Below are 26,080 nucleotides of genomic sequence, written 5' to 3'. Positions count from 1 at the left end.
GTAGGCCACTGAGCAAAAGCTCTGCCACTTCACTATCGTCTATGACCTTGCCGATATCAGCCAACTGTTGTACAATTTTCATTGTATTGTCAATATATGCAGTCATGCTACTATGTTGTGCATATTCTGTTTTGTGCAACTGTCTTAATAGGAGGATTCTTCTGTATAACCCCTTATCTTCAAATATGTCGCTAAGCTTCGTCCAGGCGGATTTAGCGCTTGAGCAGTTCACAATATATTGAAAAAGATTAGGCCGCAGACTAAGTGCAATACGCGCCAGCGCGCGTTGATCACGCGCAGCATCCGTTACATCACCGGTCACGCAGTCCCACAGATTTTCTAGAATGAGCATCATTCTCATTGCGAACTTCCAGGAGTAAAAATTAGACGCACCTTCTAATTTTTCCACTGCGCTAATATAAGATGACGAAGATTGTTGAATTTGCGGAGCGGTTGGATTGCCATCATGGCTTACAACCGGCGACGCTATTACGCCCCGCCCGGCTCCTGTCTCGTCACCGCGTGTGCGTTCGTCGTCGGGCATTCCGTCCCGGAATCAAGCCGGCCAAGTGATCGCTTGCGAGTATTAAAAGATCTTGCGCTGCCACGTCTTCTCAACTCGTTTAATCTGGGCAACTTAACCTGTTGAGAGGCCAGTGGATTCGATAACGTGTTCCCTGCTGTTAGGCACAACGAAGTTGAGGAAGGAATCTTCAAAATAAACTTCAGAATTAATCCTATAACGTAGCAGCGTTTATTCCATAATAAACCCACCATTTACAGTTGTCGGATAGCAGTAAAACTTATGGATTAAATATAGGAGCACTCACAAAACAAAGTTCTAACGGAGGTTGATATCGAGAGAGAGAGTACAGAGTAGCAATAACAAAAAGGAAACGGATACGGACAAACTGACGTTTGTCACTGTCAGGTCATTGCGTTATGTTAATGCTTAGATTCAACAGTATTTCTACTTCTTAGACTTTACAAACACTCACCAAGTTAGCGGATACTAAGTAAACCATCTGCTTCGCACAAACCAACACTTCATTCTAATAATTATGAACCATTTTTTCCTTTCATTATAACCGTTCATGGCCCATATTCATTCTCAATTCTAACACAACCTACTCGCTCGCTATACATTAATCATCTCTCCTACCTACGTCATAGTTGGTGTTACAAGTTATTGATGTTGCGTTCAGAAATAGTTTAAGGGACTTACTAGTAATTCTTAATCGCGATTAACTATTCGCGATAGACCTGCTGCTGAAAATGCACCACCTGCTGTAATCTAAGTCCTTATTTCTTTCTGTCAAAAAGGTTGCCCTGAAGAGATCGCTCTTAAGCGATAAGGTCGCCTATTGCTTATCTTGTAATTTTTCTCTCTGTGTACCTGTTTCAGTATCGCTTACAATAAAGGTGTGGTGTACAATAAAGAGATATTATATTGTATTCGTCAGGTTGATTTTTAGCGAATCCGACTCGCACTTCGACGGTATTGTTGTCTCTGTAAAAATGTCTTGTTAAAAAAATTCACTGTTAACACACATGTAAATGACTTTACTTTTCTACAGCATAGAAAAGTGATGCCATTAGATCTCGTAGCTGTGAAAAAAAAATTCTACGAATACAAAAAAAAAAGAAAAAGAAAAGTCTCCAATATGCTCGGAAATCTCCGCCTAACTGTCGCAAAATAGTACGCGAAGTTCTTCCTTATAAAATCCCACAATTTAAAAAAATATATATCTTTTTTATGAAATTTGTATGATGAAATTCCATTACTTGTTGTATAGTTTTTTTTTTTTACTTTTTTCAATGCACGTTTTATTTAACGACAAGTCAATCCAAACAGCCAAACATTCGGGAAGTTTTTTTTTAAAGTCCTGGTCTTAGATTTAAATTTGGAAGAAACAGCTTATTTAAAAATGCTTAAACAGTTTCACTGTTTTTTTTTTATTTCGATTTCAGAACAATTTAAGAAACCAAAAAAATGGTAACAAAAGCGAAAGGCCGAATTAACTAAAAAGCGTTCAGTAGGTACCACTTTAAACTGTAATTAAGTTATAGAAAGCTTTACTACATTAAAATTTATCTGTTTAATTGATAAAATACAATTTAACATATTTTAATTAAATTATTATTTCTAATGAATGGGCATTATGAGTCGTATGGTGTACCTACTTACTTAAAAAAAAACAAGTAACGCGGGAAAATATAAGGGCAAAAACTTTTTTTTATTTTGATAAGGAGGCAAACGAGCGGGTCATCTGATGGGAAATGAACACCACTGCCCATGAGTACCAACGACTCACGGAGAGTCATTGGTCCGTTGCCAGCCTTTTAAGAAAGTATAAGCCAGCCCTTTTCTTGAAAGCCCCGATTAGTTGTCAGGAGACACTGCTGAACTAACGGAAGTTGATTCCACAATTTCACTTTACGTGGCAGGAAGAGCCGAAGGAAACGCACAGTGGTAGATTTCCATTCATCAAGATGATATCGATGAAATTTAAATTTGAAAACCGTGTCCAAGCATTTAATTTAATATTTTAACAATTTTGCTTTATTTTCTTGGATTATTGGAGAAAAGCACCTAATATGCCACAGTGGAAGTAGCAATTCGTGGATTCGTATTTTTTTATTATTAATTAATATCATTTTTAACTCTACTCATCCACAAATTGCTTTTTCCCGGCCTCAGCAATAGCAATAATGTACTCTGTACACTACAAGCACTACGAGTACATTCCTGTAAATTTATATAATTGTATAATTTCAAGGCTTGAAATATACACTACATTTTTGTTAATTTGTATAATTGTATAATTTCAAAGAAAATAATTATTTTGTTTCTGTCATATTTGCAAAGTCAACTGAATGTGGAAAAATATGCCTTGCTTTAGATTACTAGATATTAGTAAATTTAGCACAAATACTTTTCGTGTAACGTTCCGTAGGTACGTACAACCGTTTGTAACATTTTCTAAGTCGTTAACACTACATAATAATGTGACTCATATCATTAAGGTTATTTTAGTTAAGACAAATAAAAACAGATGGTAAAATAAAGCTGCATTTTATTTAATATAAATATTATTAGTAAGTAGACACTCAGGGCACATTCATAGTCAGTATTTATTCAGAAAAAACAGTAGGTACAAGTATTGTGTTTGGAATAGCTTAAATATAAAGAAATGAAACTAAAAATATTCAACACTTTCAAACCATAAGGTGCATTTCAAACGAGATTTAGTCACTTTTGTACTAGCCTTTTGAGAATTTTCAACGCTGTAAACCTAACCTGCGCCTAACTAAAAGATAATATATGATAGGGCCTTAAGCGTTAAATAATCACGGAAAAAATCCTAACATAATTGTGCGATGCTGATGAGAGTGTATATTTTGTAACAACTTATTAGTTCACAAAGTATCGTTTACAAGTTAATCTGCAACAACAATAGTTTTCAAATATAATCTGTTTTGTGGTATCGTATTTCCACCGCATGGGAGATGGACACAAAAAGGACTTTAACCATTCGAATGCACTGGAGCGAACATCCCTCTACTTGATGCGCACAAATCACTTCGTATAGTTTATTAACACGCTTTTATTAGGTCGACCTGTATGTAACTAACTATGTAATGGAATCTAAGGTACTTAACTAATTTAACCATCTTCCAAGGGTCGTAGCGTAATGAAAATTGGCAGCTGGGAATGTAGTTCTGATGACAATACAATAATATGGTTGGTATTGTCGAACTGATCTGATGATGGAGCCGGAAGATGTGATGTGAAGATGTGTGTTTGCACTTCTGAGAAAGGCCACGTAATGGACTTTGAACACAATCAGGTTTCAAGGTTATAACAAACCTATTATATATTGAATAGTGTAAATATTTCGTTATCAAAGACCAAAAAGTATAAAATAAATTAATAGTTTAAAAAACAATAGAAAAACACGCTTTTTGCACGTAAAAACAAAAAATAAATTATGGATCGTTCAAGTTGTCTCTATTTCTGGGCTGAAGTGTAAACTATGTGCTTTTAATTATAATATTTGATTGTAAAAGCGTGGCGCAGCTTCCGCCAGGAAGTTAGTATTTGTTAACAAGAAAGTCTTTCCTGTTCCAGCGCCCCACGCTTTTACAATCAAATATTATAATTTAAAGCACATAGCTTACACTTCAGCCCAGAAATAGAGACAACTTGAACGATACATAATTTATTTTTTGTTTTTACGTGCATTTATAAAAGCGTGTTTTTCTAGTGTTTTTTATTTATTAAACAGATAGCGCGCCTTTCCATTGACCGGTAATCACTGTAGTGGGACTATTTAGCTTATCTTTACCTACGTCATTTTACCGTTAAAATGAACGGAAAAATATCTGTTGTCAGTTCAAGTTAATACTTGACCTGGCAGCAAATAGGCTAACCAATACCAACTATTGGCTGCAACTCCGTCTGCCTATAGATATGTTCTACATAATTCGTCTGCTTAACGAAATGTGAGATAACGTGAAAATGTTAATTAGTAAGGTCACCTGAGGTAAATGCGTCACTGTTTTTTCGTGTTTTTTTGTTATTTTTTAATCTCAAATTATGAAGTATGTATTAAGTATATTGAAATACTCTTGCGTTCTGTGCTTTATACAACTCTTTACCATTAAAATTTCTGAAGTTACTTTTTTGCTGCACGACAATCAAAAGATATACAAGCATTTTTTTTTAAAACGGGATTTTAGACGCTTTTACCTCAATTTGGGAAAATCCATCTTTTTCAAATTATTGTCCAACGTTTGGGATTTCACCTCAAAACTTCATGGCACGTATTCGCAGTATAATAATCTAGAAGATATTATTAATACAAGAACCACAAACCGCGAATAATCAACTGAGACCAAAAATAGTATAATTAGGGAAAATGCGTCTTCATTTACAGACGCATTTATCCAAAGCTAAATACCATTGCACATTTTTTAACCTACTTAAAAGAGAGGTTCTCAGTTAGTCGGTTTTTGTAGCCGATTCAATTATTATTTTATATATTTTTTTTTGCTTTTTAGTTCCCGTGTGTTTTTAAGGCAGTTTTGTTTTTTATTTAAAAATAATCTACGATTCGACAGATTGAACTAGAAGATTTTACGATTGAAAAGAGTGAGATGAAAAGTTTAATTAAGTGACATTGTTTAGACGATAGTCAGTGAAAAATTCTACAGGTAAAATAATATACTTACTTAACATGAAAAATGTGTTAAAATTGTTAAAACTACATTATAAAAAAAACGGTTATTGACCACTGACATTGGGGTAAATGCGTTGCATAGACGCAATAACCTCAAAGATACTGACGCATTTAGCAAAGTTTCATAAATAACTTGCAAAGATTTTAAATGGAAGTAATTCTAAAAATGTAGCATTCTTATTGAAAATTAAAATTCAGACATGTGAACCAACTAATACTGATCATGTTTAATACAAAATAAACACCAAAACCCTATAAAAAAATGAGGATGTAAATAGATTTTGTTCACCTAACTCAAGCACTGCTAAAGTCTGGTGTGGTACCAAATTTTAAAATTGCCGACATCTTGAAAACGATTCACTGAGATGCCCTCTATGTTACGGGTTGTTCTCCAAGTAGTTCAAGTGTCTATTACTAGATGGCAGGAGCTGTTGTAACTCACGCTGTTTCAAAGATAACTCAAATAAACGCAATAACCCCATAGTCGCTTTTACCTCAGGTGACTTTACTTATTATTAAGATTGTTATGTGTGGGCCGTGCCCAACTAAATACGTACTGAATGAGGCTACGCCTATTACAACTAGATTTTTTTAAGGTCGCTTGTGAATGAGCTTAGAGATAACGTTAACTATAACGCAGTTCAGTTGATTTAATTGGGCAATTATTTGTTTATCCTTTCCTTATTACAAGAGCTATTTATTATTTCACATAAGTGTAAGAGTATCGAACCGGACAACTAAACTAATGATACGTTTCTTACGTAATTTATAAAATTAATAATGTCTATTATTTTATTAATAGTTTACACACGCTATCACAGTTAAAGTATCTATTTAAATATATTCTTAACTTAGATAATCATATTAATTTTTTTTCAGACGATACGAGTATGTTATGTGATTTTCTAGCCTTAACATGACTTACTGAATAAAACTATTCGTCAATCGTCTCTATATCTAAAGGTGATTCCGGTCTGTCGTCCGTCGAACCACTTTCTTCATTTGGTGACAGACGTTCGCAATGAACCTCTAAAGAATTGTCGCTCTGCACCTCTCTCCGGAACATGTCTAGATTAATAAAACTAGGCAATTCATTCGAAGAATGAGGAGTCCATAAAGTGTCAGTAACGGAACGTCGTGTGGGAGCCAGCGTAACGGCTTGTGGCGGTGTTATTGTCCTGCATTTCTCTCTTCTTTCCCTTGCTCGTCGGTTTTGGAACCAGATCTTTATCTAAAACAAAAATATCTATGTCACTGTTATAATCGCCTATTTTATTGTGTGAGATGAGAACAGTGAACCGCGCGGCTACTCGTAAGTAGGTAATAAAGAAACCTTGAATATTAGTGAATAATTCATTTGACCATTCGCTAATCGTACTAAAACTATACCTAAATGCGAAGATTTATGATTTGTGTGCCTGTGAAAGGTTGATTAAATATCAGTCCTGGCCTAAATTCCAGGGTTTTAATACACTGCAATGGGACGCGAGCGAAGCCGCGCGGGTAAGAGATTAAGTAGAAAGCAATGGCGGCCTAGATCCGCAAGTTCTCTTAATAAAGCCCTAATTCCTGAACATTAATCAAAATATGTTTAGTAGGTACGAGTACATCAACTTGTAATATTGAGGGGCAAATTCAGCTTTGCCGCCCCAGCCCAAGAACGAGCTCAGTCCGCCACTTGTAGGAAGTAGGTTTGCTGTTACCCTGTCGTCGCGGAGCTGCAGTGCGGCGGCGAGGGCGCGCAACGCCGGCGGCGCGAGGTAGGGCGCGCGCGCATAGGCGGCCTCCAGCGCCGCCGCCTGCGCCGCGGTAAACGGCACACGCGCGTGCCGCCCCGCCCGCCGGCTGCGACACACGTTGTTACTCACTGCACCTGTGACAAATACTATACTCAGCAACATTTTAATCTACTTGAGGAGTAGCAGCGTAAAAAAAACGGCCAAGGGAGGACGCTGGGGAGAAAATTATGTCACCACTATAATGGGTCACCTGATAGAGAGCGATCACCGCTGCCCATGGACACCCGCAACACGAGGGGAATCACAGGTGCGTTGCCGACCCTTTAAGGAATTGGTAGGCTCGTTTTCTATATTAATAAAAAAAATACTTCCTAGTTTCTTGTCGGATTCTTCTCAACAACAAAGGTTTTTCGGAACCGGTGGTAGGATTTGCTGAATTTCGTAAGTGCTTGTAACAGGTGTCTAGGCTAAATTGAATAAAATACAAAAACACTTCTGTAGTGGAATACTTCATCGCCATCATATCAGCCGTAGGACGTCCACTGTTGGACATAGGCCTCCTCCAAGTGGAATATTTAGGTAATTAGTTTTAGTTCAAGGTTATATATTATTCGTCCATTTCGGTACCATAAAAGATACGCTGGTTGAATTGCCGCGCAGCCGTGGCCTCACTCTGATACGCTCCGCTCCGCCCGGATTCGCTCGCATGAATCATTTACAATTACCTAGTAGAGTAGGTACATTTGGGAATTGAATAGAAATTCTAGGATTTTAATAAACATTTTATCAACAGCGGTAGTTACTTGAAGCTTTGGTTTGCTACATTGCGGCCGGCGTAAAGTTCGCCTACGTTTAGTATAGAGCAATGATGGCGTGGCACACAAGTAGCTCACACTTATTTATTAGTATACTTAGGTAGGTCCGGAACATGCCATAATTGCGCCCTACAGAAGACAAGATCGTAGCTATTAATGTACTGTGTGGCAAATCCTAAAATATCAGTGCGTTTAGCGTGGTTTAGCTCGTAGCGCAGCGGTAGCTAGAGAGCAGGGTAGAGGTAGGTAGAGCAGGGTACTGCGCTTTGATGATAGGGTCATTCAATTTTCAAGTGTCTTACAAGATGGTAAAAGTGTTATGCTATCCATTTAAACCGTTTAAACTTAACGATATATGTTGTTTATCTCCTGATAAAGTGAAATTGGTTTAGAAATCTCTGGTCGCGTCAAAAACGGTTTCTTAATAGCTTCAGTCGTTAAATATTGATCACATTTCCCATTAACACCTGCAGTTTGACTAATGAGGGGCCTACAAAATATTTAGATACTTGTCGCAAATAGTACTGCACTGTTTTGGTATGTACAGTCCAGGCGTGATCGCAGCCTGAAATTTTGGAGTTTTCAATTTAATGTGTACGATTTTGGGGGTCATGTCCCCTGCGACTTTTACACTCTTGAGAAAATTTGGTAATAATTTCGGGTAATACGTGAGTATCTACATAGATGAGAAGACTGCACTTGCTCGTCCACCGGACCTGTGTGAGTTAGCTAAGCGGTGTAACAAAAAATCCACTACCAAATTATTAAAGATAACGCAGGTACCCACTTAATTTATTTAATCTCGTTTAGCGTAGCTAACCTATTGGATTGGATATGATTTCACCTTACCTCACACAGTTCTGATATCAGCCTAAGTAAGTGCAAGTTTTAAGTTTCGTCGATGTCCGAGCTACCATACCTATTCGCGCGAAATTGCAGCCAAGTGAAGTACCTACTAATAAGTAGTACAATCGAAGAAACTGAATCGCGTTCCAGGGTAGAACCCTATTGCTTTAAAAAATATCAGGTTGACGTTGCATACATCTGCTAAAGGAATCTTGAAATTGATTGCGATTCTAATAATTATTTCCGTGTTGGTAGCCGATTAAGTTTCCTCGACGGTACAATGCGTCTCCAACATTTTATAGCATTGCCGTATTGTTGTCTTGTTTTTGGTTTCAGACTTATTTATAGCTATATCTAAGACACAGAAACTTATATTATATAGTAGTACAACGTGGAATGCTAACGTGGTAGTCGTGGCGGCCGGTACCGCGTGCAGCACAACCAGTCCGGGAGGTCGCTGGGCGCTTCACGGTTACTGCTTGACTCCTCGCTCAAGATCCGTTCAATGCTGAAGTCTGAACTGCCACTTTTAGAACTACGCACAGGAGACACATCCATCGTATCACTCAGTATAATTTACACAAAATGGGACGGCACATTTGCAACCCCCAAAATATATACCAACAATAGAAGGTTGGAATCGGGCCAACCACGCCTCCTTGAGGGGATGATTCGCCCTTTAGATGTTATCAGCGACCACAATCAATGGGGTGCACGCACCAATGATCTCTGGAGTGTTGTGACGTCGGCTCATTCATACAGTTCAGCAAATTAAATGGGTAAGCGATACTGTTTGCATACAATAGGATGTTATTACTTTACGAACATGTGGGAACATTAATTTGTAATTTAAAATGTGCTGCCGATGTAGCAGGAAGATAAGAAATGCGATACGATGTTATTAAAATTGCATTTGTTTTTTTGTATTTATAGACTAGTTATGATTCGTAGAAAATTGCATTAGGTAGTTATTTACGTGAGAAAAACCGAAGCTATTTGACTAATGATTCAGAAATCACTAAATCGAATCCGTACTATCAGGTACCTACTGTGACATGTACCAGAAATATGACGGATAAATGTACCTAATGAAGATGGTTGCATAATTTACATTGTTCACTTTTGTTCATTGTTTGCCTTGGGTGGAGGTGCGTTTCCATATAGCGGAGCAAAGAGACGCGCAGAATCGTCCAATCACATTATATAAGTCCACGTAAATAACATGGGGAGCGAGTAGAGACGTGGATTTCAACTAGTGTTTCAGTAGTAGCGTAACCTAAACGTCTTTCTGGATGAATTTAAACGAAAGCTAATCATCGCAAAAAAATGGGAGCATGAATGAAACAACAGCAAGCGATTAGTGATAAGGAAGGTACCTATTATTATTTCACGCGTCGAAACTTATTCTGCGCGCGATACACGCGTAACAAAATGTTTAGGCAAAATACTATTAGTTCTAACAATAAGAGGGGTCTTTAACCGATTATTTACTATTGATGTAATCACGTTATCAGCGTTTGCCGCTCGATTAATCGCTCAAGTGCGACATTATTTTATTGTGTAAGTAAACAGGCAGGCGGAGGCTATTGACAGCACTGTGTCCAAACACAGCCCATTGTGAGGCAGCACTTAGCCGATGTAGATTGGCCGCACAGATAACTTTAATCAGGTTAAGAAGAATGGCAGATGTTACCATAAAACACATTTTATTTCCATGAAATCGGACAGACAGAGGCCAGTAGTGGTAGAGCTTTGCAAAGACAAGTTATTTTTTCCAACGAAACTAAAACTGTAAGACATATCTAACTAAACTCAAGTTGTATTTTACCAATATAAATGAACAATTGAAGTACACGATTCTTTTTGTTGCTTCATCTACCTTTTTTAAGCTGTAAAAGTAAGTAGATATTTACTTATCTAAGCTCAAGTTCTAAGTTTTTTACAATATAATGACTCTTTATTTAACAACACAATAGTAAACGATACAGAAAACATGCATACTTATTAGGTACCTACACCGAGAGAAATTTACAAAGCAAGCAATAAGAGGCCTTATCGCTTCAGAGCGATCTCTTCCAAGCTTCCATTTTACTAGGTGTAGGTGCATAAGATGGACAGTATCAAGATATTTAAGCTTCGTATTCTAGGGTGCGGACCCTGCCAAAACTGCAGCGCTGATGAGTGAAGCGTGACAGAAACAGAATTCATAGCTAAAAACATGGGAGCCGCGACCCGCAACGAACCGGTAGCATGGAGGGCCATCAAGGTCGTTGCAAGCGCCTCTCACCTCGCCACGCCACTGCGCCGACACACGTCGATCGCTAAGCACCTATTTATACAGATTTCCTCTCAATTTTCCTCATTATTATAACCGAATTGAATGCTTTTGTAACAGTGAGAGCTCGTGAGTTCTTCAGGAACAATGTCCCTGCCCAAATACTTCGAGTTGGCGAACGGGGATCGGATGCCAAGAATCGGTTTTGGAACATGGCAGGTGATTATAATTTGTATGGTTCTATACCGTGTTTATTTTTTCCTCGTAAAAACCCAAAGTGTGGACCTATCATTAGGTAGGTACATAGGTTGTTTAAAAAACATTATATAGGTTTGCAAAGGTTATTTTTTGATTTAGGGATCCTTTTGAAATATAAAGCTTCAGTGCTAATTTTTGCTAGAGTCAAGTGTCCCCTTCCCCCTACCCTTCTACAATTTAACGGTTGGCTGGAAAAATCTGATAAAATTTGTATATATAGTAGTACATATACTAATTTGGCTTTTTAAATTATCTGATCTAACAGGTACCTAATAAATTGACAATTAAAATGTAATATTGTATATTTGCCGCATCTTAGTACGGAACTATACACTGCGCGTGGCCCGACATGCACTTGAGCGGTTTTATATCAAATTAGCTATTGCTCCCGACTCCATTTGTAATGAAATCTTTTATCGCTATCCCGCGGGAACTAAGTATGTAATTTTTCGGAATTAAAACTATTTAATCTAGGGTCTCGAACTATCTCCAATTCTTATCTTCATTGTTTCAACGACGCATGAAGATGAATGAAGATGAATGACGGACAGACATAGAGACTTACAGAGTACTTTCGCATTTTATTATTAGGAAAATTGACGAATGTCTTTACCACATCACGAGCAAAGGTAGTTAGTAAAACTGTTCTATGTCAGAAAAAAAACTTAAATTAATGTTCATAAACAATTCCTAAGATAAGTAATGGACATAAAAAAAACTGTGTATACTTTGTGCGGATTTGTTTGTGAGTAGGTAAGGTACATATATTATTGTTTGCGTAAATTTATATGACATATTAACTGAATGCTAATATCCTGCATGTTATTCGTTGTTGCTGACGATAATTATTTATCTACCACATATGTACTATGTATTCTAGCAATGAACTGCTGCGGTATTTTCAATTTCTGATTTAAATAACAACAAGTCTGTACGCACTAGTGGGAACTCAAATAATTCCTAGGTAGGTAAACATGTTTACGAATTACATATGTGTTTACCTCCTTGGTTACAATTAACAATAAACTTTATAGAGAAAATATTTCTTTAGTTGTAAATAGGTATTTATTCAAGTACATAGTGACTTTCCATTTAATTGAAGTAAAATGTTTCTATAAAGCAAAAGCAAGCCAATTTAACAGGATAAATATGTAAGTTATTGACTTATGGGTTAGATGAGAAAGCGCGGGGGGAATCTTTGATAATTACTTCATTTCTAACCTGCGCTTCATTGCAGTCAGGACCATATTTCTGTCTTTTTATGTTCTTCAGACGGTTCTTAACAAAGTTTTTAAATATTTGCCATTTAGATTTGAGTAGGTTGGCGGAAGACTCTGCGATAGCGAAGGGTTTTTTTTTGAATCGCGACTCGCAGGAGCAGACAGAGCTGCAAGAGCTATTGGAGGATAAAACGTCGTCATAATCGCCGCTGGTAACGCGTCACGCCGCGAGATGTTGAAGCGAGGCAGTTTGCGTTCACACACTCTGAATTCTGACTGGAATTCTCCGTGTCCGCATCGTTCTTATCCGGACATCACGGTTTGCAAGCGGAGATCCCTGGTGGCGCCATTTTTAATACCATTTATATCTAATCATTATGGATAGCAGATTTTTCTCAAGTTTCTCATTAAAAGAATTGAATTGAATGCTTTTCATAAAGTAATGTCCATCGTAAGTTCTTCAGGAAGAATTTCGCCTGCCCAAAAACTAACTTTTTTAACGCCGATATGGTGCACAATAATCGGTTTTGGAAATGGACAGGTGAATATAATTTTTATAAGAACTATACGGTAAGGTTATTTTTTAAGTAAAAACCCAAAGTGTGGACCTATCATTAGGTACATAGGTTGTTTAAAAAACTTATATAGGTTTGCAAGGTTATTTTTTTGATTTAGGGATCCTTTTGAAATATAAAGCTTCACTGCTAATTTTTGCTAGAGTCAAGTGTCCCCTTCCCCCTACCCTTCTACCTTTAGGCGGTTGGCTGGAAAAATCTGATAAATTTGCAATATAGTAGTACATATACTAATTTGGCTTTTTAAATTATCTGCATTAACAGGTACTACTAATAAATTGACAATTAAAATGTAATATTGTATATTTGCCGCATCTTAGTACGGAACTATACACTGCGCGTGGCCCGACATGCACTTGAGCGGTTTTATATCAAATTAGCTATTGCTACCGACTCCATTTGTAATGAAATCTTTTATCGCTATCCCGCGGGAACTAAGTATGTAATTTTTAAATTAATCTAAGTCTCGCCTATCTCCAATTTTATCTTCATTGGCCAACGACGCATGAAGAAGATGAATGACGGACAGACATAGAGACTTACAGAGTACTTTCGCATTTTATTATTAGGAAAATTGATCGAATGTCTTTACCACATCACGAGCAAAGGTAGTTTAGTAAAACTGTTCTATGTCAGAAAAAAAACTTAAATTAATGTTCATAAACAATTCCTAAGATAAGTAATGGACATAAAAAAACACTGTGTATACTTTGTGCGGATTTGTTTGTGAGTAGGTAAGGTACATATATTATTGTTTGCGTAAATTTATATGACATATTAACTGAATGCTAATATCCTGCATGTTATTCGTTGTTGCTGACGATAATTATTTATCTACCACATATGTACTATGTATTCTAGCAATGAACTGCTGCGGTATTTTCAATTTCTGATTTAAATAACAACAAGTCTGTACCTACGCACTAGTGGGAACTCAAATAATTCCTAGGTAGGTAAACATGTTTACGAATTACATATGTGTTTACCTCCTTGGTTACAATTAACAATAAACTTTATAGAGAAAATATTTCTTTAGTTGTAAATAGGTATTTATTCAAGTACATAGTGACTTTCCATTTAATTGAAGTAAAATGTTTCTATAAAGCAAAAGCAAGCCAATTTAACAGGATAAATATGTAAGTTATTGACTTATGGGTTAGATGAGAAAGCGCGGGGGGAATCTTTGATAATTACTTCATTTCTAACCTGCGCTTCATTGCAGTCAGGACCATATTTCTGTCTTTTTATGTTCTTCAGACGGTTCTTAACAAAGTTTTTAAATATTTGCCATTTAGATTTGAGTAGGTTGGCGGAAGACTCTGCGATAGCGAAGGGTTTTTTTTTGAATCGCGACTCGCAGGAGCAGACAGAGCTGCAAGAGCTATTGGAGGATAAAACGTCGTCATAATCGCCGCTGGAACGCGTCACGCCGCGAGATGTTGAAGCGAGGCAGTTTGCGTTCACACACTCTGAATTCTGACTGGAATTCTCCGTGTCCGCATCGTTCTTATCCGACATCACGGTTGAAAGGCTGGAGATCCCTGGTGGCGCACATTTTTAATACCATTTATATCTAATCATTATGGATCAGCTGATGTTTTAGTTTAGGAGTTTCTATCAAAAGAGATTGAAGTGTGACAACTTCATAATCATAAATGTAATGTCCATCAATAACTAGCCTTTTTTTAAGAATTTCGCGCTGTTTTTAAAAACTAACTTTTTTAACGCCGTTATGGTCCCGACACAATAAAATGATGGTGGTTTGTAAATAAAGACTTGTGAATAGCACTTCTTTTTAAGAACTGATGCGGAAATAAGGTAATTTTTTAAGAATTAGGAACGCGCCAACTTATTTTTACTGACAAGCCTTGATTATATTGTAAGCTTACGAATAAATAATAAGACTTATTATTTGTTCGTAGTTGTAAGCTTATTTGCCTTGTTTTTTTTTGCTTGGCGGTTGATATTAACTGTTACTTAGTGAGCAGTTAATTTCTTATTTTTTACGTTATACCTTCAGGCGTCAGATGAAGTGTTGGAGAAGGCTGTAGATGCAGCTCTAGAGTCTGGGTACCGGCACTTCGACTCGGCCCGTGCCTACGAGAATGAGGCAGCATTAGGGAGGGCACTACGCCGCTGGATCGGCGACAATCCTGCAAGGAGGAACGAACTCTTCGTAGTCACTAAACTCCCTCCTGGAGGTAAGTAACTGCAATAGTTTCAGTAATCCTCTACAGGTGGCTAGAAAATTAGATGCGGATGTTGTAAGGGCCGAATATTTGCCTCAATGTTAATTGCTTTCAAGCAAGATATTTTATCCGGCTCGAAGGACCAAATCCGCCGAGAATTTTAAATGTACCGCTAACGTTCGCCTTTAGCCTTTTTGCGCCAAACAGCCACCGACAACCAAAGAGGACGAAAATTAAACAATTGTTCTCGAACAAAATTTCAGCTCAATGGCATACCACCATAACCAGGAAGAAGTGATCAAAATTTTCCATAAATAGAAATCACAACTTCGTTTAATTAAATGATCCTATTAACAACAACAACGAATTGTTTTATGTTCAACAGGCAACCGACCAGATTTAGTGCCAGAGTATTTCAACGCGTCGTTAAAGGACCTGGGCTTGGATTATTTGGACATGTACCTGATGCATACTCCGTTCGCCTTCGAGCATGTCCCCGGCGACTTGCATCCCAAAAGTCCTGACGGTTCCATGAGGGTTGACCTCTCAACCGACCTCATTGCCGTTTGGAAGGTTCGTATGTTCGTATTTATAATAATAATATTTTATTTCGACCAACATAGGAAATTAACCTTTTTACTTCATTTTTCAACATTACAAACAAAATCTAAGCAAACAAATAACCTTTTTTATTAGAAAATAATGATCAAGAAACAATGAATATAGTCATTTATAAGTATCGATTTATATCTTGTCAAGACTTTTGTTCATAAATACATAATGTTACGTTGCATATGTGTATGCTGGCTGTTTATATATACACACCATAGATCTTCAGAAATATAATTATTTCGCCTACATACATACACGTCATTCAGTGTCATGTAACCGTCACATCACACTTCAACCGTGAAGTGAACTTTTAAATTTTAATCAAAATTAAAAAGCCTTCAAAAATAACTAAAGCCAAATATACTATATAAAATAAATAAAACCAAACCAGCCAGCGCTTAAAATTATTTACAGGATGGGTGTCATGTTGCCTGATGCATTGAACAATACTCTTAACTTGGATACGGAAACACTGTGCCAAGACGTAAAACAAATTAATGTTAATTCTATGTACCGACATAACGATGTTTATAAAGAGTGCAGTTATCCAGATTTTATATCCCATAGGTCTTTTTTTACTAAAGCAAGGAGAACACGCTCGGACCAACAATCGAAAAAGGTGTGCAACCTTAAGAAAAAGAAAATGGATTCTAACCAAGAGGTGTTGTCTACAGTTTACAAATCTCCTAATTCCAAGAGGAATTGCGTACAAAAGCCTTTAATAACCGACAGTAATCCATTTAATCCGACGGAATATAAATTGGTATGCACCGTTGAGCTACAAAAGAAGGTAAATGATCATCAAACCGATACCGATACACCAAAAGTAATTGAAAAAGATTTGTTAGTTGGAAATCCTGATATGGAGCCTAATCGGTGCGTATGGCGCAAAATTTGGCCTAAAACAATGCTCCCCAAGTTCGTTTGCCCGTGCTGCACGGGCGGCGGCAGTGACAGTGGCGAGGCAGCGCCTGCTGACCTGCCCTACAAAATGCGGAGCCCCGTCGAATCCTATGAAACTGTCGATTTAACCAGAAACTCGAATATAGCTTTACAATCTCTCAATTTGGATGCATCTCTACAGAGCATTTTAAATTTACGTGGACATGTGAGACCGAAAAATGTGCCGAGAAAATGTGTCAACATGCTAATGAACGTTCTACGCAATACTTATAAGAATGCTGCGCTAATTGTCACTCAGCACAGATCTTGAGTAGGTTTGTGCCCCTCAAAGAACAACAATTTAAAATTAAATCTCATGCATGAATTATAAATAATTAGGTACCCTCCTTCCTAATGTGATGTGATGGCTTAAACTATTAAGCAAATTGACACAAACCACTATCGAATTAGATAAGTCTATAATTATTTACTATTCATTTTCATCTACTCGTCCACAAGTCATCATCATCATCACCAATGCTGACATTTTCTTAATAAACCTACGATGCGAACTCGTTGCTTTACATATTTGACATGTTAAAAAATAATTGTCATCTGTCATCATCATGACCTCGCATTTATAACTTATAAATAAATAATGAAAATTACGATATGATGTTCGCTCAATTCATTCATTTCACGTGAGAAATTGATGTCCGTCGAACCCAAAAATCTTCCTAATCGAGAATGGCCATATTACATAGCGAAAGGATTAAGACCAAAATGTGGATATCAAAAATGTAATAAGTTTGAATATTTTTGTAAATTTGTGTGGTGCTGCGGTTGGTTTTGGCCCGACAAACTATGGTGTAGTCAAATTTCTTCCGAAATCCTTGTACCTAGGCCCATGATATCATTTCGGTCTATGCAAAATATACGAAATGAAGTGCGAGGATGCCAACAGATCAAATGCATAAGCAGTGAATGTGTAGGCCCTATCAAGGTGCAGAGGCCTAAAGAAATTAAAGGAATTGTGATCGCAGACCCGAAAACACCAAACAAATCAGACTCTTATAGAGGTCAGTCACACAAAGCTATTAGATTTAAAGACGCCGCCACACCGCCAAGATGCGTCTCAAATACAAAGCCTATTATTAAAGACCACCCTAGGGTAGAAGGTAATAAAAAAATACGCATAGAAAACGAAACTCATAACCATAATGTCAAACCACCGAAATATGCAAAACATTCGGATAGTATCAAAGACCTTGGGCGCAGAGATACCAGAAGAAACATACGCAAAGAAGAAAATCGTAAAGTATCAAATTGCGCTAAGAATCCAGAAATTATCAAACGCAATGTGATAACAGTACCGAATCGCACAAATAATCCGAGTCCTAAAAAATATCATTCGCACAAAAATAATATAAAAAACCGCGTTGATGGTGTAAGTCGTAATAATACAATTACAATACCGAAATGTACGAAAAGGCCTTCACTTATAAAAGAGCGACACAGGATAAAACAGAACAGTTGTTGCAGAGCAGCTCAGCTGGAAAGTCGATTTCAAATGATATTTATTAAATGTAACCCAGTATTGCGACGCCGTGCCATTTCATTCGTTAGCAAACCAAGTTTGCGAAGAATACCAGCAAAGTCTTCTGATACTTCATTATCATCAAGTCCTGAGGTCGAAGAGAAATCATCAAGGCAAAAACTCAAGCGAGATTCTCAAAATCCCATCACAAAAGTCATAAAAAAAATATTTAATTCAGGAAATAAATTTAACGAAACTAACGACATGAAAAAACCAGTATGTTTAAGCGAAACAAATCCAGACAAAAATCGAGGGAATAGTAATAAAAAAGGTAACTATGCGTGTTGCGTTTTGGATCCTCGAAAATGTAGAGAATTAGAAAAGCCAAGCACCTCAAAAGTCGAGCGAAAATCAATATTAAAAATCAGTGAAATACAATTGCCCAGTGAAGCAACTATACAACCTCCAGAGTGTAATAGTACTTCGCAGGATGAGGTATTGCAAACCACATGCTCAGAAAGCAATAAAATTAGGGTACCACATAACAGCTTCAAAACTGAAACATTTTCTTCTGAGGAACGTGTTCATCCAAAGGAGAAACCTATTTCAAGTAGATTATTTGGTTGGTTAGCTGAAATCAAATTTAATTACGAACCAAAAGGCCACAAAAATCGTAATTATTTAGGCGAAGTTAATCAAAATACAATTCAGTCTAAAGAACATGTAACAACATTATACCCCTGTTCCGTTTTTAATGCTCAAATGAAATTAAAGTTGCGCCCGTCCGACAAATTAGTTAAACGGACTAACGACGCGGTATCGTTTAATCCAGAAGAACAGTCCATGTCTACTTCGAAATCGTTATTACCTGTTCGTAAGTCAATCGTGTCACTCAAGTGCATCTTTCTTTCGGACGAGAACTCTTTACAAACCACGGAGCCAAGGTGTAATGATCAAAGCGAGAAATCAAAAAACTCTAGTGGAGTTACTCAATGCCGCCAGGCTCCTGTTAAAAAGGTTCATCAATCTAATAATCCAAAAGGAAAACCTTTTTTAAGCTTATTCCGTGAATGCCTGGGTAAGAAAACCAAACGCAAGCCTTCCGATTTAAACGAAGAAAGCCAGGCAAACGTTATTGGCCCTCTGTCGGGGCGGAAACGGTTCATGGCTTGTGACGGAAACACCAACATTCGGCAGCACAATTCAAAGCCAAAAATGATGGCTAACGTCGTTACTGCGTCATCAAATTCTCACCTGTCGTCATCAGAGAGTGTATTAAGTAAGAAATGGACTAAAAGATACACTAAAAAACCTACCATTTTCCAAGTTATGATTTGTAAATTGGGCAATAAATTGAGATATAAGCCAGACAGGAGAACCGTACCCTCACAGCTTGAGTCCGTCGTCTCCAACAACTCCGTGAAAGTAGGCAAAATTGCCACTGAACCCAATATTTCAAGGAAGGATGACATTGAAAGGCCATTAGTAATTAAAGACTCTTCATATGTTATACTAGTTGAGAAAGAAATCGTACCGTGTCAAAAAATAAGTCGGCCCGGAGAAGTTATACCACAAAAACCTGAAGAAAAAGATATCGTGTTGTGAAGATAGGTAGATGCCGGACAGGACCGCCATTGGTGAGTATGCCCACTGGGTTTTACTCATTGAAGCCCAAGATGCGACACCTCATAACCGCTAAACTTGTTATAGTAAGAGCGTGTGAAGCAATCTTTAGTGTGTCATTAATTAATTAATATACGGGTATAATGTTATCTCAGTTTGATATTTTGTGTGTTGTTTGGCACCTGAGGAGGCCGTATTGGCCATAACGCGCGGATGTTAACGATCGCATTTATCTTCTCTTTCTACCTCATTCCTGTTAAACAGAAAGAAGTGGTGAGAGCGATTCTTCCGTGTGCGTTAGACAATATGGACTCTGCATGTGTAACGTTTCGCTGTGGTTTGCAGGCAGTGTTGAAGCTTCGAGAAGGCGGCGCGGTGCGGCATGTGGGCGTGTCTAACGTGAACGAGGAGCAGCTGGCGCGACTGTGTGCGGTGGAGCGCCCCGCGTGCCTACAGGTCGGTGCCGTAAAACACTCAACCTATTCATTATAGGGCAGTTTTAGGGTCTCCACACATCTATCGAAATCGGGAAAAGCTGATAAAAAAAAGTTGAATGTCCACGCAATAAGAGCTAAAACGGCATGGTTCAGCTCGGAAAGCCTAGGCCGACCGTCCGCCGACCAATTTGTAGGTTTAATTGGAAACTAATAACTCGTCAGTCGAAGACCGAAGTACAGATGTGTGCAAATTTCTGACATTTTCACAAGAAATTTAAATTTATGAAACGGAAAATTTTAATCCCCATACAAAATTCTGAGAAGTTTCCGAAATTTTCCTATATTAAAAATTCCGTAATTTTACAAAGTTTCACATCAGCAATTCAATAAGTAGAAGACAAGCATAACTACTACTTATAATTATTGTTTTTAATTATGTTTTTTTTGTGCGCTGGTTTCCTATGATGCAGCGAAACCGGAAGTTTCCTCACTTCTTAACTGTTGTTCTTCACGTTATGCTTACACCATCACGCTTTTTGTATTAAAAGCAACGATATGCGACCCTCTTAGATCTGTAGATCAAATTCCCAGACTGGCAAGTTATGATATATTTACTGAATCAGGCGTTACTTTGCAGAGGTACAATTACTTTGCTTACCAGCGACCTTATGATAGATACGTCTATGCAACAAATGTGCGATCATGCAGCTCTTCCACTGACGCGTTTCCAACTCAACCAGATTATGAAATTTCCAGTTTCGGCATGAAAGTTTGATGAAAATTTCAGTATGAACTCTGTTTGAGGTTGAAACACGTCAGTGTAGTGTGATGGCGTTGATAGTTGGGTTTGTGTGGTATTGTTGCATAGACGTAGGTAGCTATCATATGTTCGCGAGTGAGCAAACTTATTTTTAGTTCAAGTTACGACGTGCGGTCTATGATAACTTCCGTTTCGTAGGTGGAGGTGCACGCTCTCTGCCAGCAGCCGGCGTTGCTGACCGCGGCGGCGCGGCTCGGCGTGCCCGTGGTCGCGTACTCGCCGCTCGGCTCCAAGGCGCTCGCCGACGCGCTTGCCGAAAAGACTGGGTGAGTTCCACCTCAAACGTTATAGTAGGAGAGCTGGCACCAATTTTTGGGTACTTAGGTATTTGAGGCAAGCTGAAAACTTGTCCCGTACCTCTCCTATTATACCTCAACACGGAACTGCAGACCTGGCTGGTGAGTAGCCCCTAAATTTTTTAAAATATATATTTTTTTTCAAACATGTTGGAGGCAATATGCAAGCTTTATATGTTATAGTTGAATGTTTAAAGAATTTAAAAAAAATAAGCCTGACGATTTAGTCGGGATTTTAACATTGTCAGACGCGTGCAAAAATATTTTGCAAAAAAAAATGTATTTGAGGCAACTTGAAATTTAAATTTTAATTATATTATTATAACTAAAAGATAAGATTTAAATAAAGACAGATCGTTTTGGCGGGACTTCTACCTCCCTAATAATCTGTTACATCACCTGGCACAAATTATAGACTAGGTAATGAAAATTTCAATTTCCTGAAGATAGATGAATACCTACATGCGTTTAAGTGTAAACAAAACCTTGTTTTGACATTTATCTTTCCTCGAAACCATTGTATCCTTTATACAGTTATGTTTTAGATGGTGGGTGCACGGCGTGGGCACCCGCGCTGTGCACCCCGTGGTCCGCGCGACTTAGCGGAGGCCCCAATACATTGGGGAGCGTCATGGTTGAATGTCCGCGATCCCACGGCGCTCCCATAACGGCAGATTGGAGAAACGCCGATGTGTTTTTAGTGGGTATGTTAAGTCAGAGAGTCCCACATAACTTTCCACGGAAGTATGCATAAAGCATATTCACATCGCAAAAAAAAGGCCCCAATTTTAGGTTGTTAGGTTATTTTTTTAATTATTAGTAGAGATCTCATCTCATTTCTTAAGATGAATAAGTACTTAGCTAAGGAATGCTACATCCCTGTACAGAGCTGTTCACTAACGAAGGCGTGCCCCTCCACAGCTAATAGGGCATATTAGGCAAAGCTCTGCGCAGGGGGAGCACACACCTTAAAAAAACCGCCATGACGGATCATGTTCATGACCAAATAGTATTAACTACCTAGGTATAGAAATCATGACATATTTATGAGTAACAAAATAATAGTAGATTATTGTCGTGTCATGGAAGTAGGCAATTGCTGGCTGAGTATGAGTATTAAACGGACGAGCTGGTGTGGTGAGTCCGTTTAACTAATACGAATAAACCTATTTTATAATCAATTTAGTATATTAGAAATGGATTTGCTAAAAAAATCATGTACCATCAGCCAAATATGTGGTCTACCACCATAGAGTCGATAATTGTTTGCATGTCACAAAACAATAATGCACATAGCCGTGTCTGTCAACTTGAAAGTTCGACTTTTGCGACATATTCATTTGATAGGAACTCGTTTGAAAATTGATAGACCACTTATTTTGCTGATGGTACAAGCTATTTTTTTTAACTGATTTTGACAAAATTTTAGGCTTAAAGATAATTTATTCTCAAAAAGAATTTTACAATTCACTTACTTGAGAAATTACGGGTACTTATACATAAGCGTTAATATTACAATTACCTGTCTAGGATTTTTTTACTAGAACCATTTCTAATATATTTTCTAATATACTAAATTTATTATAAAATTACATTTGATTCTATTATCAGGCCGGTGAAGATCGATGTAGGCTTGTATCTTCTTCTACTTATATGTGAAGAATAATGTCAAATTTTACTGAAAGTTTTAAAAATAGGTTTTATTATATCCTGATTACATCGGTCATTTAGCTTTTTGTAATTGTTCGTCAAGACTATTATTGAAGTAGTACCAGGTTCTCGGTGGCATTGGCATTTAGTTTTCCTAAAGCGCCAATACTTCGATACTTTCAAATGGCATTCGGTTGTAAACTGTATTTCCTCGTTATTCTATCAATTCCAGTTCGTTTTCAAGCAAGGTCAGGAGCCTAGCCTTAATATACTTAACTGGAGAATATAAAATGTTTAACCTTCAGTTATTCACAATTCGTAATTAGTAATACATATATGTAGCACTACAAAACCAATAATTTTAATGGCAAATGTGCGAGAATGTGTCGAGAGGAATTTGTTTTTCATTAACCAATAGAAACGCTTTATTTACCTCGCCTCGCTCCGCGCAGCTGTTTCCACCAGAGGTGTGCTGTGCGAGGTGAAGTAAATGAAGCGTTTCTATTGGTTACATTATTGGTGGGAACGCGGCTCTATTACGGTTAAATGTCTGGCGTAATTTATGGATGACCCTCTAGAAATATCTTGCAAGTTTGATTGACCATTTCAAATACATGCAAACATTTTTTTAACCGACTTAAAAAAAGGAGGAGGATTTATGTTTCAATGTTTGTATATTTTTTTTATGTATAATCACCGATTACTCAGTCAATTGTGGACCGATTTTCAAAATTTTTTTTATTCGAAAGCGTACTCTTCTGAGGTGGTCCCATTGTCACCAAGTCAAGATCTGATGATGGAATCCTCGAGAAATCGAGGGCAAACCTCAAATTTTATAGGCACATCTATGGCGATTTTGGCATTTTCAGCATTAAGATAAGCATTTTTGTTCAAATATTTACTTTTAAGTAATTAGTAAATATTTGAACAAAAATGCTTATCTTAAAGGTAAGTAATAACGTCAAACTTTGAAGGGGTATTTTTGACTTGTGACATAAATAAAAATAAAATAATTGAGATTTTCATAGTACTTAGACACCTACCTAATAGGTACCTAAGTGTATGAAACATAGAGGACCTTCAAAACTGATCAAAACTTTCCGGATGACTTTTTGCCGGTCTAAGGTCTAAATATGAATATAGGTGCTATCTTTTTCCGGCAGGCGCTCGTACCCGTCGCTGTTGTCGCTGCCGGCGGTGTCCCGCGCGGCGGCGGCGCACGCGCGCGCGCCCGCGCAGGTGCTGCTTCGACACGCGCTGCAGCGCGGCCTCGCCGCCATCCCCAAGAGTACCAACCCGGCAAGGATCCAAGAGGTACTTCCGTCACCTTTGTAGTCGGTTCAATTTTTTGATGATATCACCTTAAGCCAAGTTTAGACTTGCAAGAAAAGTCATGCAAGTTGCATTACATTGCGAGGCCGTAAAGCCAAAGAGTTTGTAGTGGTCAATCGAGCGCCGCAATGTAATACAACTTGCACGATTTTTCTTGCAATTCTTAACCCTACTTTACAGTATGGTCAAAAGCATAAATATATATACGTTACCAAGACGTCAAAAATATCTATACACCTGTATGTAGGTATGCCACTAAACATATGGTCGATGTATACACATTTTGACGCTATGGCTCTATATACATGTATTTTTGCATTCGACTGTACCTATAAACTACAGGGCTTGATAACCCGGTCAATTCACACACACACCTGTATTTTTTAGGGTTCCGTAGTCAAAAATTTACAAGGAAAATTATAACGGCTAAGATTGCTTGAGAATTAATTATTAGTAGTTTAAGAGTAAATAGCAGCCTAATGTATAAAGTATACCTAAACTTGGAAGATTTTTTCGTAGTGGCTACGGAACCCTATCTTGGGCGTGTCCGACACGCTTTTGGCCGTTTTTTTTATATTTACGCATGTATATTGTTCACAGAACATATCTGTGTGGGACTTTGAGCTGAGTGAAAGCGAGATGGCAGAACTAGGGGCATTGGATCGCGGCGAGGACGGCCGCATCTGCGACTTCTCCTTCTTCCAAGGCATCGAAAAGCATCCCGAATTCCCCTTCAAGAAATAGGGACAGATTATATGGCTAATAAAAGACATTCAATGCTAGATAGAGCATACTTAGGAGCCCCCATTAAAGTCATAGTAACAATAAATGTCTGTCTGAGGGAACTTTCTTGTGCTTAAATAATATCTACCTACAATTATGAAATTTACACACTGCCGTTTGAAAGCATTACTTTGTTTTTTGCGTAACGTTGAGTATTTTACAAAAATGTATTTAGTCATTAGTAGTGAGATACATAAATGTCAAACTAAGGCTAAAATAATATTTAAAATGTGTAATTATAATTAAATTATCACAACTTAACTTACATGAAATTTAATTTACATCACTATTAACTGTTACGAAGATGATTAGCCTAAAATGTATAAATTTATTAGGAGATAAAAATGCAGTCAAATTTTGTAACGAAAAAGAATAAATCATGAAACCACTGCAACTATTTCATTCCTAACGGAATTAAAACGTACGTTAACTGGTATAGGTAGAGCTTTGAGGTAGAGCTATTCACGGTGGGTGACATTGTCTAATTTTGACAAAATCACGCGTCAACGTGGATGGCACTAGGTATATAATTAGTCAAAGGTTAACGTAATCTAATTTTATACATAGATAAGCAGTAGTTCCGCTAAACAGAAAGTTTTTTGCTTTGACCTAAGGGCCTGCCTTTTGTTCTTCAACGATGGCTGTGACGATGGGTAAGTAGGTAACCTTACGCTATTTACGGCCCGGACACGACCACGCGCAACCAGTGATTGTTCTGTAGGTAACCATTAGGTAAGCCCTAATGGTTAGTGACCCTAATTATAGAGATTATTAAGTTATAGGATCGGGGTACAAATTCCAGTAGGTACTACAGACGTTGGTATGATGAATACCGTTTTTATCGTTTGTACCCGAGTCATGGAAGTTATGATTATGTATTTTAAGTTTTTGTCCGTTGCCTTTTATCACAGCCTTTTATAGTATAAGCTGGTAAATTTGGGAGTATAT

At 37.6% G+C, this 26,080-nt stretch overlaps 2 protein-coding genes across 3 annotated transcripts; one reads left to right on the top strand and one right to left on the bottom strand.

Annotated features, from left to right (window-relative positions):
- Positions 1 to 6,065: 6,065 nt before the first annotated feature.
- LOC141432742 (homeobox protein engrailed-2-A-like) lies at positions 6,066 to 9,416 on the bottom strand. Its single transcript, XM_074094488.1, has 3 exons — positions 9,048 to 9,416; positions 6,947 to 7,116; positions 6,066 to 6,474 (listed from the first exon to the last, which is right to left on the bottom strand). Exons 1-3 carry the CDS (start codon positions 9,199 to 9,201, stop codon positions 6,178 to 6,180), a joined length of 621 nt encoding a protein of 206 aa, XP_073950589.1. The 5' UTR covers positions 9,202 to 9,416; the 3' UTR covers positions 6,066 to 6,177.
- A 1,514-nt stretch (positions 9,417 to 10,930) lies between these two features.
- On the top strand, positions 10,931 to 25,521 carry LOC141432740 (aldo-keto reductase family 1 member A1-like). 2 transcript variants are annotated; one of them, XM_074094485.1, is made up of 7 exons: positions 10,931 to 11,137; positions 14,992 to 15,172; positions 15,546 to 15,733; positions 20,160 to 20,270; positions 21,210 to 21,337; positions 24,181 to 24,331; positions 24,950 to 25,521. In XM_074094485.1, exons 1-7 carry the CDS (start codon positions 11,066 to 11,068, stop codon positions 25,091 to 25,093), a joined length of 975 nt encoding a protein of 324 aa, XP_073950586.1. In that variant the 5' UTR covers positions 10,931 to 11,065; the 3' UTR covers positions 25,094 to 25,521. The 2 variants fall into 2 exon arrangements, 1 of the variants encoding a protein (XP_073950586.1); XR_012451859.1 differs by lacking the exons at positions 10,931 to 11,137; positions 14,992 to 15,172; positions 15,546 to 15,733; ... (1 more) ...; positions 24,181 to 24,331; positions 24,950 to 25,521 and adding an exon at positions 15,742 to 19,828 and having other exon boundaries at positions 20,160 to 20,245.
- The last annotated feature ends 559 nt before the right edge of the window (positions 25,522 to 26,080 follow it).

Source organism: Choristoneura fumiferana, chromosome 11 (genome assembly GCF_025370935.1).
Source record: "Choristoneura fumiferana chromosome 11, NRCan_CFum_1, whole genome shotgun sequence".
In the NCBI taxonomy this organism is placed as follows: Eukaryota; Metazoa; Arthropoda; class Insecta; order Lepidoptera; family Tortricidae; genus Choristoneura; species Choristoneura fumiferana.
Note: the sequence above shows the minus strand (reverse complement) of the source record. Positions and strands in the feature narration are given on the sequence as shown.